Raw genomic sequence first — 12452 nt, forward strand, 5'->3', positions numbered from 1 at the left:
CCCGGTCGCTTGTTTCCTCACTCGGGCCCTCTCCTCCCGGTCGCTTGTTACCTCACTCGGCCCCTCTCCACCCGGTCGCTTGTTTCCTCACTCGGCCCCTCTCCTCCCGCTCGCGTGTTTCCTCACTCGGCCCCTCTCCACCTGGTCGCTTGCTTCCTCACTCGGCCCCTCTCCTCCCGGTCGCTTGCTTCCTCACTCGGCCCCTCTCCACCCGGTCGCTTGTTTCCTCACTCGGCCCCTCTCCTCCCGCTCGCTTGTTTCCTCACTCGGCCCCTCTCCACCTGGTCGCTTGCTTCCTCACTCGGCCCCTCTCCTCCCGGTCGCTTGCTTCCTCACTCGGTCCCTCTCCACCCGGTCGCTTGTTTCCTCACTCGGCCCCTCTCCTCCCGCTCGCTTGTTTCCTCACTCGGCCCCTCTCCACCTGGTCGCTTGTTTCCTCACTCGGCCCCTCTCCTCCCGGTCGCTTGTTTCCTCACTCGGCCCCTCTCCACCCGGTCGCTTGTTTCCTCACTCGGCCCCTCTCCTCCCGGTCGCTTGCTTCCTCACTCGGCCCCTCTCCTCCCGGTCGCTTGTTTCCTCACTCGGCCCCTCTCCACCCGGTCGCTTGTTTCCTCACTCGGCCCCTCTCCTCCCGGTCGCTTGTTACCTCACTCGGCCCCTCTCCTCCCGGTCGCTTGCTTCCTCACTCGGCCCCTCTCCACCCGGTCGCTTGCTTCCTCACTCGGCCCCTCTCCTCCCGGTCGCTTGTTTCCTCACTCGGCCCCTCTCCTCCCGGTCGCTTGTTACCTCACTCGGCCCCTCTCCACCCGGTCGCTTGTTCCCTCACTCGGCCCCTCTCCTCCCGGTCGCTTGTTACCTCACTCGGCCCCTCTCCACCCGGTCGCTTGCTTCCTCACTCGGCCCCTCTCCACCCGGTCGCTTGCTTCCTCACTCGGCCCCTCTCCACCCGCTCGCTTGTTTCCTCACTCGGCCCCTCTCCTCCCGGTCGCTTGTTACCTCACTCGGCCCCTCTCCACCCGGTCGCTTGTTTCCTCACTCGGCCCCTCTCCACCCGGTCGCTTGTTTCCTCACTCGGCCCCTCTCCACCCGGTCGCTTGCTTCCTCACTCGGCCCCTCTCCTCCCGGTCGCTTGTTTCCTCACTCGGCCCCTCTCCACCTGGTCGCTTGTTTCCTCACTCGGCCCCTCTCCTCCCGGTCGCTTGTTCCCTCACTCGGCCCCTCTCCACCCGCTCGCTTGTTCCCTCACTCGGCCCCTCTTCACCCGCTCGCTTGTTACCTCACTCGGCCCCTCTCCTCCCGGTCGCTTGTTACCTCACTTGGCCCCTCTCCACCCGGTCGCTTGTTACCTCACTCGGCCCCTCTCCTCCCGGTCGCTTGTTACCTCACTCGGCCCCTCTCCTCCCGGTCGCTTGTTACCTCACTCGGCCCCTCTCCACCCGGTCGCTTGTTTCCTCACTCGGCCCCTCTCCACCCGGTCGCTTGTTTCCTCACTCGGCCCCTCTCCTCCCGGTCGCTTGTTACCTCACTCGGCCCCTCTCCACCCGGTCGCTTGCTTCCTCACTCGGCCCCTCTCCACCCGGTCGCTTGTTTCCTCACTCGGCCCCTCTCCTCCCGGTCGCTTGTTTCCTCACTCGGCCCCTCTCCTCCCGGTCGCTTGTTACCTCACTCGGCCCCTCTCCACCCGGTCGCTTGTTCCCTCACTCGGCCCCTCTCCTCCCGGTCGCTTGTTTCCTCACTCGGCCCCTCTCCACCCGGTCGCTTGTTTCCTCACTCGGCCCCTCTCCTCCCGGTCGCTTGTTTCCTCACTCGGCCCCTCTCCGCCCGGTCGCTTGTTTCCTCACTCGGCCCCTCTCCGCCCGGTCGCTTGCTTCCTCACTCGGCCCCTCTCCGCCCGGTCGCTTGCTTCCTCACTCGGCCCCTCTCCGCCCGGTCGCTTGTTTCCTCACTCGGCCCCTCTCCTCCCGGTCGCTTGTTTCCTCACTCGGCCCCTCTCCTCCCGGTCGCTTGTTTCCTCACTCGGCCCCTCTCCACCCGGTCGCTTGTTTCCTCACTCGGCCCCTCTCCACCCGGTCGCTTGCTTCCTCACTCGGCCCCTCTCCACCCGGTCGCTTGTTTCCTCACTCGGCCCCTCTCCACCCGGTCGCTTGCTTCCTCACTCGGCCCGTCTCCTCCCGGTCGCTTGCTTCCTCACTCGGCCCCTCTCCTCCCGGTCGCTTGCTTCCTCACTCGGCCCCTCTCCTCCCGGTCGCTTGCTTCCTCACTCGGCCCCTCTCCACCCGGTCGCTTGTTTCCTCACTCGGCCCCTCTCCTCCCGGTCGCTTGTTTCCTCACTCGGCCCCTCTCCTCCCGGTCGCTTGTTTCCTCACTCGGCCCCTCTCCACCCGGTCGCTTGCTTCCTCACTCGGCCCCTCTTCACCCGGTCGCTTGTTACCTCACTCGGCCCCTCTCCACCCGGTCGCTTGCTTCCTCACTCGGCCCCTCTCCTCCCGGTCGCTTGTTTCCTCACTCGGCCCCTCTCCACCCGGTCGCTTGTTTCCTCACTCGGCCCCTCTTCACCCGGTCGCTTGTTACCTCACTCGGCCCCTCTCCTCCCGGTCGCTTGTTACCTCACTCGGCCCCTCTCCTCCCGGTCGCTTGTTACCTCACTCGGTCCCTCTCCTCCCGGTCGCTTGTTCCCTCACTCGGCCCCTCTCCTCCCGGTCGCTTGTTTCCTCACTCGGCCCCTCTCCACCCGGTCGCTTGCTTCCTCACTCGGCCCCTCTCCACCCGGTCGCTTGCTTCCTCACTCGGCCCCTCTCCTCCCGGTCGCGTGTTTCCTCACTCGGCCCCTCTCCACCCGGTCGCTTGTTTCCTCACTCGGCCCCTCTCCTCCCGGTCGCTTGTTACCTCACTCGGCCCCTCTCCTCCCGGTCGCTTGTTCCCTCACTCGGCCCCTCTCCACCCGGTCGCTTGTTTCCTCACTCGGCCCCTCTCCTCCCGGTCGCTTGTTTCCTCACTCGGCCCCTCTCCTCCCGGTCGCTTGTTCCCTCACTCGGCCCCTCTCCTCCTGGTCGCTTGCTTCCTCACTCGGCCCCTCTCCACCCGGTCGCTTGTTTCCTCACTCGGCCCCTCTCCTCCCGGTCGCTTGCTTCCTCACTCGGCCCCTCTCCACCCGGTCGCTTGTTTCCTCACTCGGCCCCTCTCCACCCGGTCGCTTGTTTCCTCACTCGGCCCCTCTCCTCCCGGTCGCTTGTTTCCTCACTCGGCCCCTCTCCACCCGGTCGCTTGTTCCCTCACTCGGCCCCTCTCCACCCGGTCGCTTGTTTCCTCACTCGGCCCCTCTCCTCCCGGTCGCTTGTTTCCTCACTCGGCCCCTCTCCTCCCGGTCGCTTGTTTCCTCACTCGGCCCCTCTCCTCCCGGTCGCTTGTTTCCTCACTCGGCCCCTCTCCTCCCGGTCGCTTGTTTCCTCACTCGGCCCCTCTTCACCCGGTCGCTTGTTACCTCACTCGGCCCCTCTCCACCCGGTCGCTTGTTTCCTCACTCGGCCCCTCTTCACCTGGTCGCTTGTTTCCTCACTCGGCCCCTCTCCTCCCGGTCGCTTGTTCCCTCACTCGGCCCCTCTCCTCCCGGTCGCTTGTTTCCTCACTCGGCCCCTCTCCACCCGGTCGCTTGTTTCCTCACTCGGCCCCTCTCCTCCCGGTCGCTTGTTTCCTCACTCGGCCCCTCTCCTCCCGGTCGCTTGTTTCCTCACTCGGCCCCTCTCCACCCGGTCGCTTGTTTCCTCACTCGGCCCCTCTCCACCCGGTCGCTTGTTTCCTCACTCGGCCCCTCTCCACCCGGTCGCTTGCTTCCTCATTCGGCCCCTCTCCTCCCGGTTGCTTGTTTCCTCACTCGGCCCCTCTCCACCCGGTCGCTTGTTTCCTTACTCGGCCCCTCTCCACCCGGTCGCTTGCTTCCTCACTCGGCCCCTCTCCTCCCGGTCGCTTGCTTCCTCACTCGGCCCCTCTCCACCCGGTCGCTTGTTTCCTTACTCGGCCCCTCTCCACCCGGTCGCTTGTTTCCTCACTCGGCCCCTCTCCACCCGGTCGCTTGTTTCCTCACTCGGCCCCTCTCCTCCCGGTCGCTTGTTTCCTCACTCGGCCCCTCTCCTCCCGGTCGCTTGTTTCCTCACTCGGCCCCTCTCCTCCCGGTCGCTTGTTTCCTCACTCGGCCCCTCTCCACCCGGTCGCTTGTTTCCTCACTCGGCCCCTCTCCACCCGGTCGCTTGTTTCCTCACTCGGCCCCTCTCCTCCCGGTCGCTTGTTTCCTCACTCGGCCCCTCTCCTCCCGGTCGCTTGTTTCCTCACTCGGCCCCTCTCCTCCCGGTCGCTTGTTTCCTTACTCGGCCCCTCTCCACCCGGTCGCTTGCTTCCTCACTCGGCCCCTCTCCTCCCGGTCGCTTGTTTCCTCACTCGGCCCCTCTCCACCCGGTCGCTTGTTTCCTCACTCGGCCCCTCTCCACCCGGTCGCTTGCTTCCTCACTCGGCCCCTCTCCTCCCGGTTGCTTGTTTCCTCACTCGGCCCCTCTCCACCCGGTCGCTTGTTTCCTCACTCGGCCCCTCTCCACCCGGTCGCTTGTTTCCTCACTCGGCCCCTCTCCACCCGGTCGCTTGCTTCCTCACTCGGCCCCTCTCCACCCGGTCGCTTGTTACCTCACTCGGCCCCTCTCCTCCCGGTCGCTTGTTTCCTCACTCGGCCCCTCTCCACCCGGTCGCTTGTTTCCTCACTCGGCCCCTCTCCACCCGGTCGCTTGTTTCCTCACTCGGCCTCTCTCCTCCCGGTCGCTTGTTTCCTCACTCGGCCCCTCTCCACCCGGTCGCTTGTTTCCTCACTCGGCCCCTCTCCACCCGGTCGCTTGTTTCCTCACTCGGCCCCTCTCCACCCGGTCGCTTGTTTCCTCACTCGGCCCCTCTCCACCCGGTCGCTTGTTTCCTCACTCGGCCCCTCTCCACCCGGTCGCTTGTTTCCTCACTCGGTCCCTCTCCTCCCGGTCGCTTGTTTCCTCACTCGGCCCCTCTCCACCCGGTCGCTTGTTTCCTCACTCGGCCTCTCTCCTCCCGGTCGCTTGCTTCCTCACTCGGCCCCTCTCCACCCGGTCGCTTGCTTCCTCACTCGGCCTCTCTCCTCCCGGTCGCTTGCTTCCTCACTCGGCCCCTCTCCACCCGGTCGCTTGTTTCCTCACTCGGCCCCTCTCCACCCGGTCGCTTGTTTCCTCACTCGGCCTCTCTCCTCCCGGTCGCTTGCTTCCTCACTCGGCCCCTCTCCACCCGGTCGCTTGTTTCCTCACTCGGCCCCTCTCCACCCGGTCGCTTGCTTCCTCACTCGGCCCCTCTCCTCCCGGTCGCTTGCTTCCTCACTCGGCCCCTCTCCTCCCGGTCGCTTGCTTCCTCACTCGGCCCCTCTCCACCCGGTCGCTTGTTTCCTCACTCGGCCCCTCTCCTCCCGGTCGCTTGTTTCCTCACTCGGCCCCTCTCCTCCCGGTCGCTTGTTTCCTCACTCGGCCCCTCTTCACCCGGTCGCTTGTTACCTCACTCGGCCCCTCTCCACCCGGTCGCTTGCTTCCTCACTCGGCCCCTCTCCTCCCGGTCGCTTGCTTCCTCACTCGGCCCCTCTCCACCCGGTCGCTTGTTTCCTCACTCGGCCCCTCTCCTCCCGGTCGCTTGTTTCCTCACTCGGCCCCTCTCCACCCGGTCGCTTGCTTCCTCACTCGGCCCCTCTCCACCCGGTCGCTTGTTTCCTCACTCGGCCCCTCTCCACCCGGTCGCTTGTTTCCTCACTCGGCCCCTCTTCACCCGGTCGCTTGTTACCTCACTCGGCCCCTCTCCACCCGGTCGCTTGCTTCCTCACTCGGCCCCTCTCCTCCCGGTCGCTTGCTTCCTCACTCGGCCCCTCTCCACCCGGTCGCTTGTTTCCTCACTCGGCCCCTCTCCTCCCGGTCGCTTGTTTCCTCACTCGGCCCCTCTCCTCCCGGTCGCTTGTTTCCTCACTCGGCCCCTCTCCACCCGGTCGCTTGCTTCCTCACTCGGCCCCTCTTCACCCGGTCGCTTGTTACCTCACTCGGCCCCTCTCCACCCGGTCGCTTGTTTCCTCACTCGGCCCCTCTCCACCCGGTCGCTTGTTTCCTCACTCGGCCCCTCTTCACCCGGTCGCTTGTTACCTCACTCGGCCCCTCTCCTCCCGGTCGCTTGTTACCTCACTCGGCCCCTCTCCTCCCGGTCGCTTGTTACCTCACTCGGTCCCTCTCCTCCCGGTCGCTTGTTCCCTCACTCGGCCCCTCTCCTCCCGGTCGCTTGTTTCCTCACTCGGCCCCTCTCCACCCGGTCGCTTGCTTCCTCACTCGGCCCCTCTCCTCCCGGTCGCTTGTTACCTCACTCGGCCCCTCTCCTCCCGGTCGCTTGTTCCCTCACTCGGCCCCTCTCCTCCCGGTCGCTTGTTACCTCACTCGGCCCCTCTCCACCCGGTCGCTTGCTTCCTCACTCGGCCCCTCTCCTCCCGGTCGCGTGTTTCCTCACTCGGCCCCTCTCCACCCGGTCGCTTGTTTCCTCACTCGGCCCCTCTCCTCCCGGTCGCTTGTTACCTCACTCGGCCCCTCTCCACCCGGTCGCTTGTTTCCTCACTCGGCCCCTCTCCTCCCGGTCGCTTGTTTCCTCACTCGGCCCCTCTCCTCCCGGTCGCTTGTTCCCTCACTCGGCCCCTCTCCTCCTGGTCGCTTGCTTCCTCACTCGGCCCCTCTCCACCCGGTCGCTTGCTTCCTCACTCGGCCCCTCTCCACCCGGTCGCTTGTTTCCTCACTCGGCCCCTCTCCTCCCGGTCGCTTGCTTCCTCACTCGGCCCCTCTCCACCCGGTCGCTTGTTTCCTCACTCGGCCCCTCTCTACCCGGTCGCTTGTTTCCTCACTCGGCCCCTCTCCTCCCGGTCGCTTGTTTCCTCACTCGGCCCCTCTCCACCCGGTCGCTTGTTTCCTCACTCGGCCCCTCTCCTCCCGGTCGCTTGTTTCCTCACTCGGCCCCTCTCCTCCCGGTCGCTTGTTTCCTCACTCGGCCCCTCTCCTCCCGGTCGCTTGTTTCCTCACTCGGCCCCTCTCCTCCCGGTCGCTTGTTTCCTCACTCGGCCCCTCTCCTCCCGGTCGCTTGTTACCTCACTCGGCCCCTCTCCAGCCGGTCGCTTGTTTCCTCACTCGGCCCCTCTCCTCCCGGTCGCTTGTTACCTCACTCGGCTCCTCTCCAGCCGGTCGCTTGTTTCCTCACTCGGCCCCTCTCCTCCCGGTCGCTTGTTACCTCACTCGGCCCCTCTCCAGCCGGTCGCTTGTTTCCTCACTCGGCCCCTCTCCTCCCGGTCGCTTGTTTCCTCACTCGGCCCCTCTCCTCCCGGTCGCTTGTTACCTCACTCGGCCCCTCTCCAGCCGGTCGCTTGTTTCCTCACTCGGCCCCTCTCCACCCGGTCGCTTGTTTCCTCACTCGGCCCCTCTCCTCCCGGTCGCTTGTTTCCTCACTCGGCCCCTCTCCACCCGGTCGCTTGTTACCTCACTCGGCCCCTCTCCTCCCGGTCGCTTGTTACCTCACTCGGCCCCTCTCCTCCCGGTCGCTTGTTTCCTCACTCGGCCCCTCTCCTCCCGGTCGCTTGTTTCCTCACTCGGCCCCTCTCCACCCGGTCGCTTGCTTCCTCACTCGGCCCCTCTCCACCGGTCGCTTGTTTCCTCACTCGGCCCCTCTCCTCCCGGTCGCTTGTTACCTCACTCGGCCCCTCTCCTCCCGGTCGCTTGTTTCCTCACTCGGCCCCTCTCCTCCCGGTCGCTTGCTTCCTCACTCGGCCCCTCTCCACCGGTCGCTTGTTCCCTCACTCGGCCCCTCTCCACCCGGTCGCTTGTTTCCTCACTCGGCCCCTCTCCACCCGGTCGCTTGTTACCTCACTCGGCCCCTCTCCTCCCGGTCGCTTGCTTCCTCACTCGGCCCCTCTCCACCGGTCGCTTGTTCCCTCACTCGGCCCCTCTCCACCCGGTCGCTTGTTTCCTCACTCGGCCCCTCTCCACCCGGTCGCTTGTTTCCTCACTCGGCCCCTCTCCACCCGGTCGCTTGCTTCCTCACTCGGCCCCTCTCCTCCCGGTCGCTTGTTTCCTCACTCGGCCCCTCTCCACCCGGTCGCTTGTTTCCTTACTCGGCCCCTCTCCACCCGGTCGCTTATTCCCTCACTCGGCCCCTCTCCACCCGGTCGCTTGTTTCCTCACTCGGCCCCTCTCCTCCCGGTCGCTTGTTTCCTCACTCGGCCCCTCTCCTCCCGGTCGCTTGTTTCCTCACTCGGCCCCTCTCCACCCGGTCGCTTGTTTCCTCACTCGGCCCCTCTCCACCCGGTCGCTTGCTTCCTCACTCGGCCCCTCTCCTCCCGGTCGCTTGTTTCCTCACTCGGCCCCTCTCCACCCGGTCGCTTGTTCCCTCACTTGGCCCCTCTCCACCCGGTCGCTTGTTTCCTCACTCGGCCCCTCTCCACCCTGTCGCTTGCTTCCTCACTCGGCCCCTCTCCACCCGGTCGCTTGCTTCCTCACTCGGCCCCTCTCCACCCGGTCGCTTGTTTCCTCACTCGGCCCCTCTCCACCCGGTCGCTTGTTTCCTCACTCGGCCCCTCTCCTCCCGGTCGCTTGTTACCTCACTCGGCCCCTCTCCACCCGGTCGCTTGTTTCCTCACTCGGCCCCTCTCCTCCCGGTCGCTTGCTTCCTCACTCGGCCCCTCTCCTCCCGGTCGCTTGTTACCTCACTCGGCCCCTCTCCACCCGGTCGCTTGCTTCCTCACTCGGCCCCTCTCCACCCGGTCGCTTGCTTCCTCACTCGGCCCCTCTCCACCCGGTCGCTTGCTTCCTCACTCGGCCCCTCTCCACCCGGTCGCTTGCTTTCTCACTCGGCCCCTCTCCTCCCCGTCGCTTGTTTCCTCACTCGGCCCCTCTCCACCCGGTCGCTTGTTTCCTCACTCGGCCTCTCTCCACCCGGTCGCTTGTTTCCTCACTCGGCCCCTCTCCTCCCCGTCGCTTGTTTCCTCACTCGGCCTCTCTCCTCCCCGTCGCTTGTTTCCTCACTCGGCCCCTCTCCTCCCGGTCGCTTGCTTTCTCACTCGGCCCCTCTCCTCCCGGTCGCTTGTTTCCTCACTCGGCCCCTCTCCACCCGGTCGCTTGTTACCTCACTCGGCCCCTCTCCTCCCGGTCGCTTGTTACCTCACTCGGCCCCTCTCCTCCCGGTCGCTTGTTTCCTCACTCGGCCCCTCTCCACCCGGTCGCTTGCTTTCTCACTCGGCTTGGACGCCCCACCAGGAGCCCACCAAAGCAGGAGCAAATCTCCGTGCCTTGCGATTGCTCCTCCACTGACGGGATGAGCTGCAGATGTGGGATCAGCCGCTGCAGCTCAGCTCCCATCTCTGCGCCCCTGACTCTAGCCCCTACGATCCCTTTCCTTTCATGGGGGACATTTAGCCCTAAGGTGAAATAAAGGCCCCTTGTGGGGCACGCTCCCTTGGAAAAGGAGGGAGCTCATCTGCATATTGATGAGAGCTCCTGAATAATCCAGTGGGTGGGTCTCTGGCCCCAGGCGGAGGAGGCGCTGGAGCAGTTCCTGGCCAGTAAGAAGGCGGAGGCTGAGGCCGTGCTGAGGGCCGACAACCTGCTGACGGAGGCGGAGAAGCAAGTGGCGGGTGAGATCCCCCGAGCGAGCCGCTGCCCCTCCCCTTTGCAGCAGGACAGAGCGGTGCTGCTGCAGCGGGTCTGTGCAGCACCTGGCGCCGCAGGGCCTGGGCCGGGAATTGCACAGCTCGCAAATAACCTTGAGGTCCCACGCTGCTGAGCATCTCTTGGCCAGACTCCCTGCACCCCCAGCAAACACCTTGGGTCTCCTCCCAGCCCCCTTGTTTAGAGACACCTGCGTCTCCCATTCCAGTGCTCTGCATGCCCCCCACTGTGCTCCCAGGGGTCTGCATGCCCCCCACTGTGCTCCCAGGGCTCTGCATGCCCCCACTGTGCTCCCAGGGCTCTGCGTGCCCCCCACTGTGCTCCCAGGGCTCTGCCTGTCCCCCACTGTGCTCCCAGGGCTCTGCATGCCCCCACTGTGCTCCCAGGGCTCTGCATGCCCCCACTGTGCTCCCAGGGCTCTGCCTGCCCCCCACTGTGCTCCCAGGGCTCTGCATGCCCCCCACTGTGCTCCCAGGGCTCTGCCTGCCCCCCACTGTGCTCCCAGGGCTCTGCATGCCCCCACTGTGCTCCCAGGGCTCTGCCTGCCCCCCACTGTGCTCCCAGGGCTCTGCCTGCCCCCCACTGTGCTCCCAGGGCTCTGCATGCCCCCACTGTGCTCCCAGGGCTCTGCGTGCCCCCCACTGTGCTCCCAGGGCTCTGCATGCCCCCACTGTGCTCCCAGGGCTCTGCCTGCCCCCCACTGTGCTCCCAGGGCTCTGCGTGCCCCCCACTGTGCTCCCAGGGCTCTGCCTGCCCCCACTGTGCTCCCAGGGCTCTGCGTGCCCCCCACGCCCAGGGGTTCTGAGGGTCCCCACCCAAACTGCCCCTCAAGCTATGGTCAGACAGGACCCACGTGGGGATGCTGGTGGCAGCGTTCGCTCTGTGTCAGACCCCCCAAGTCTGGGCTCCGCTCCGGGCTGGTGGGGGGGATTGTGCCTCTACCCCCTGGCTTGCCCCCCCAGAGGAGAAGCAGAAGGCCGAGATGCTGGAGCAGCAGCAGAAGGCGGCGCTGGAGAAGCAGCTGCAGGCGGAGCAGCTGCTGAAGGACGAGGAGCGCAGCCACCAGGAGAGCGTGAGGCAGCTGGAGGCCAAGCTGGCGGAGGAGCTGGCCAGCGCCCGGCAGGAGGCGGAGCGGGCGCTGGCGAGCAAGATGAAGGAGCAGGAGGCCTTGCTGCAGAAGGGCTTTGCGGAGAAAGCCCGGCTGATGGAGGAGGAGATCTCGGGCCTGCGGCGGGAGATCGGCTCCACCAGCACGAGCGAGTTTGTGTCGCGCGTCATCAGCACCATCGGGGAGGGGCTGAAAGCCGTCACCAGTGTGGCTGATTACTTGAGATCCCGGCGCCAGCAGGGAAGGGCGCCGAGCAAGCCCAGCAAACCCCAGACTCGAAAGTAGCCGGGCCCCTGGGGGTCCCCTCGGCAGCAGGTCGCACGCACGCTGCTCTCTGCGCAACCCAAAGCTTTGTGGACTCAATCCTGCCACCAGCCAGCCCCCCGGTGGTAACACAGGGCGGGGGCACAGGGCCCCTGGGTTCGGTGCCCCGTGCTGGGAGGGGAGCGGAGTCCAGTGGTTAGAGTGGAGCCAAAACGTAGCACGTTAGGGTTGTAGCGGGTCATTCCGAGGACGGTAACAGGTCCTGTGTGGTGACTGGCTCGTAAGCTTGAGATGACTGGTTCCCCCGCCAGCCGCCCTTCCTGATGAGCAGGCAGGTCTGCGGCGCCTTCGCCCAGGGCTCTGGGTGGTGTCACCGGCCGGTCTTGCCGCTTGGCAGCGTTGCAGACCAAGTCGTGCCTCCTGCGGCATCGCAAACTCCCCCGTGTCAGAGCCCGGGGCCGTTTCTTCAGTCGCTTGTGACGGCACGTTGGGGCCCCCGACCCTGCCCCCCCGTCCGTGCCTCTCCGCCGGCCGGTCGAGTCGAAGGTTGATTGGTTCCCTGAGATACAGCGCAGGGTAGGATCAATGGTGACGTAGGAGCCAGGGCAGAGCCTTAGACCTTTTGGGGGGAGGGGTTCACAGGCCCCTGAACCCCCCTGTACTGGACTTAGTCTGCTCCCTTCATGCTTGCCCCAGCCAAGACTAAAGCAACCCCCAGCAACTGGTCCCGGAGTCCCCAGGCAGCTCCGCTTCCTGCACCCTCCTGCTCCCAGACCCAAGGGGAATCTTTTGTCACCTTGTCCCCAGGAGGTGACAGTGAGTCATGTCTGGCTGCTCCCCCCTCATGCAGAGAGAGCTGGGGGGGAACTGAGGTACCCCCCCACCCATCCCCACACTCTACAGCAGTGACCGTAACAGCCCCCCAACTATGGGATAGCTCCAGAGCTCTTGCTGACCCAGTATCTGGCCTGTTGGGAGTGGGGTGGGTGTTGGGGGTCCGTGGGGCATCCAGCCTGGGACTCTGAGAGGCAGGCAGGGGCCCCCAAGAGTGAGTCACAGCCAGACGCGCGGGGCAGCCCGGCAGTAGCCAGCAGAGGGGATCTGTGGGACGCTCCGAGAGCAGCGCCGCTGAGGGGTTAGCGCTGGCCGCGTGACGCAGCAAACCCCAGACGTGGGGGGTTTGGCCACAGAACAGGCCCAGCCCGGCGGCACCTCGGGGTGTCGGATCCGGACCGGCAGGGCCCAGCTCCCCCGCGTGCTCCGTCCAGCCGGCCACTGGCCTGGCTCCAGCCACGGCAGACGGGGAGCGACCGGCTGCTGCTGCTTTTCCTGTGGCATTTTCAATAAACGCGCCT

General features: G+C 66.1%; 1 protein-coding gene across 2 annotated transcripts in view; it reads left to right on the plus strand.

The window, feature by feature from the left end:
- The window catches only part of LOC112547317 (guanylate-binding protein 3-like), a 29045-nt gene extending 17052 nt beyond the window's left edge, over positions 1-11993 (plus strand). For both annotated transcript variants that reach the window (XM_075916048.1, XM_075916047.1), the window contains exons 9-10: positions 9589-9691; positions 10688-11993. In XM_075916048.1, coding sequence (XP_075772163.1) covers positions 9589-9691; positions 10688-11118 — 534 coding nt within the window. In that variant the 3' untranslated portion in view covers positions 11119-11993. The remainder of the gene's footprint in view (positions 1-9588; positions 9692-10687) is intronic.
- Positions 11994-12452: the final 459 nt, after the last annotated feature.

This window comes from Pelodiscus sinensis, unplaced genomic scaffold (assembly GCF_049634645.1).
Source record: "Pelodiscus sinensis isolate JC-2024 unplaced genomic scaffold, ASM4963464v1 ctg108, whole genome shotgun sequence".
NCBI lineage: Eukaryota > Metazoa > Chordata > Testudines > Trionychidae > Pelodiscus > Pelodiscus sinensis.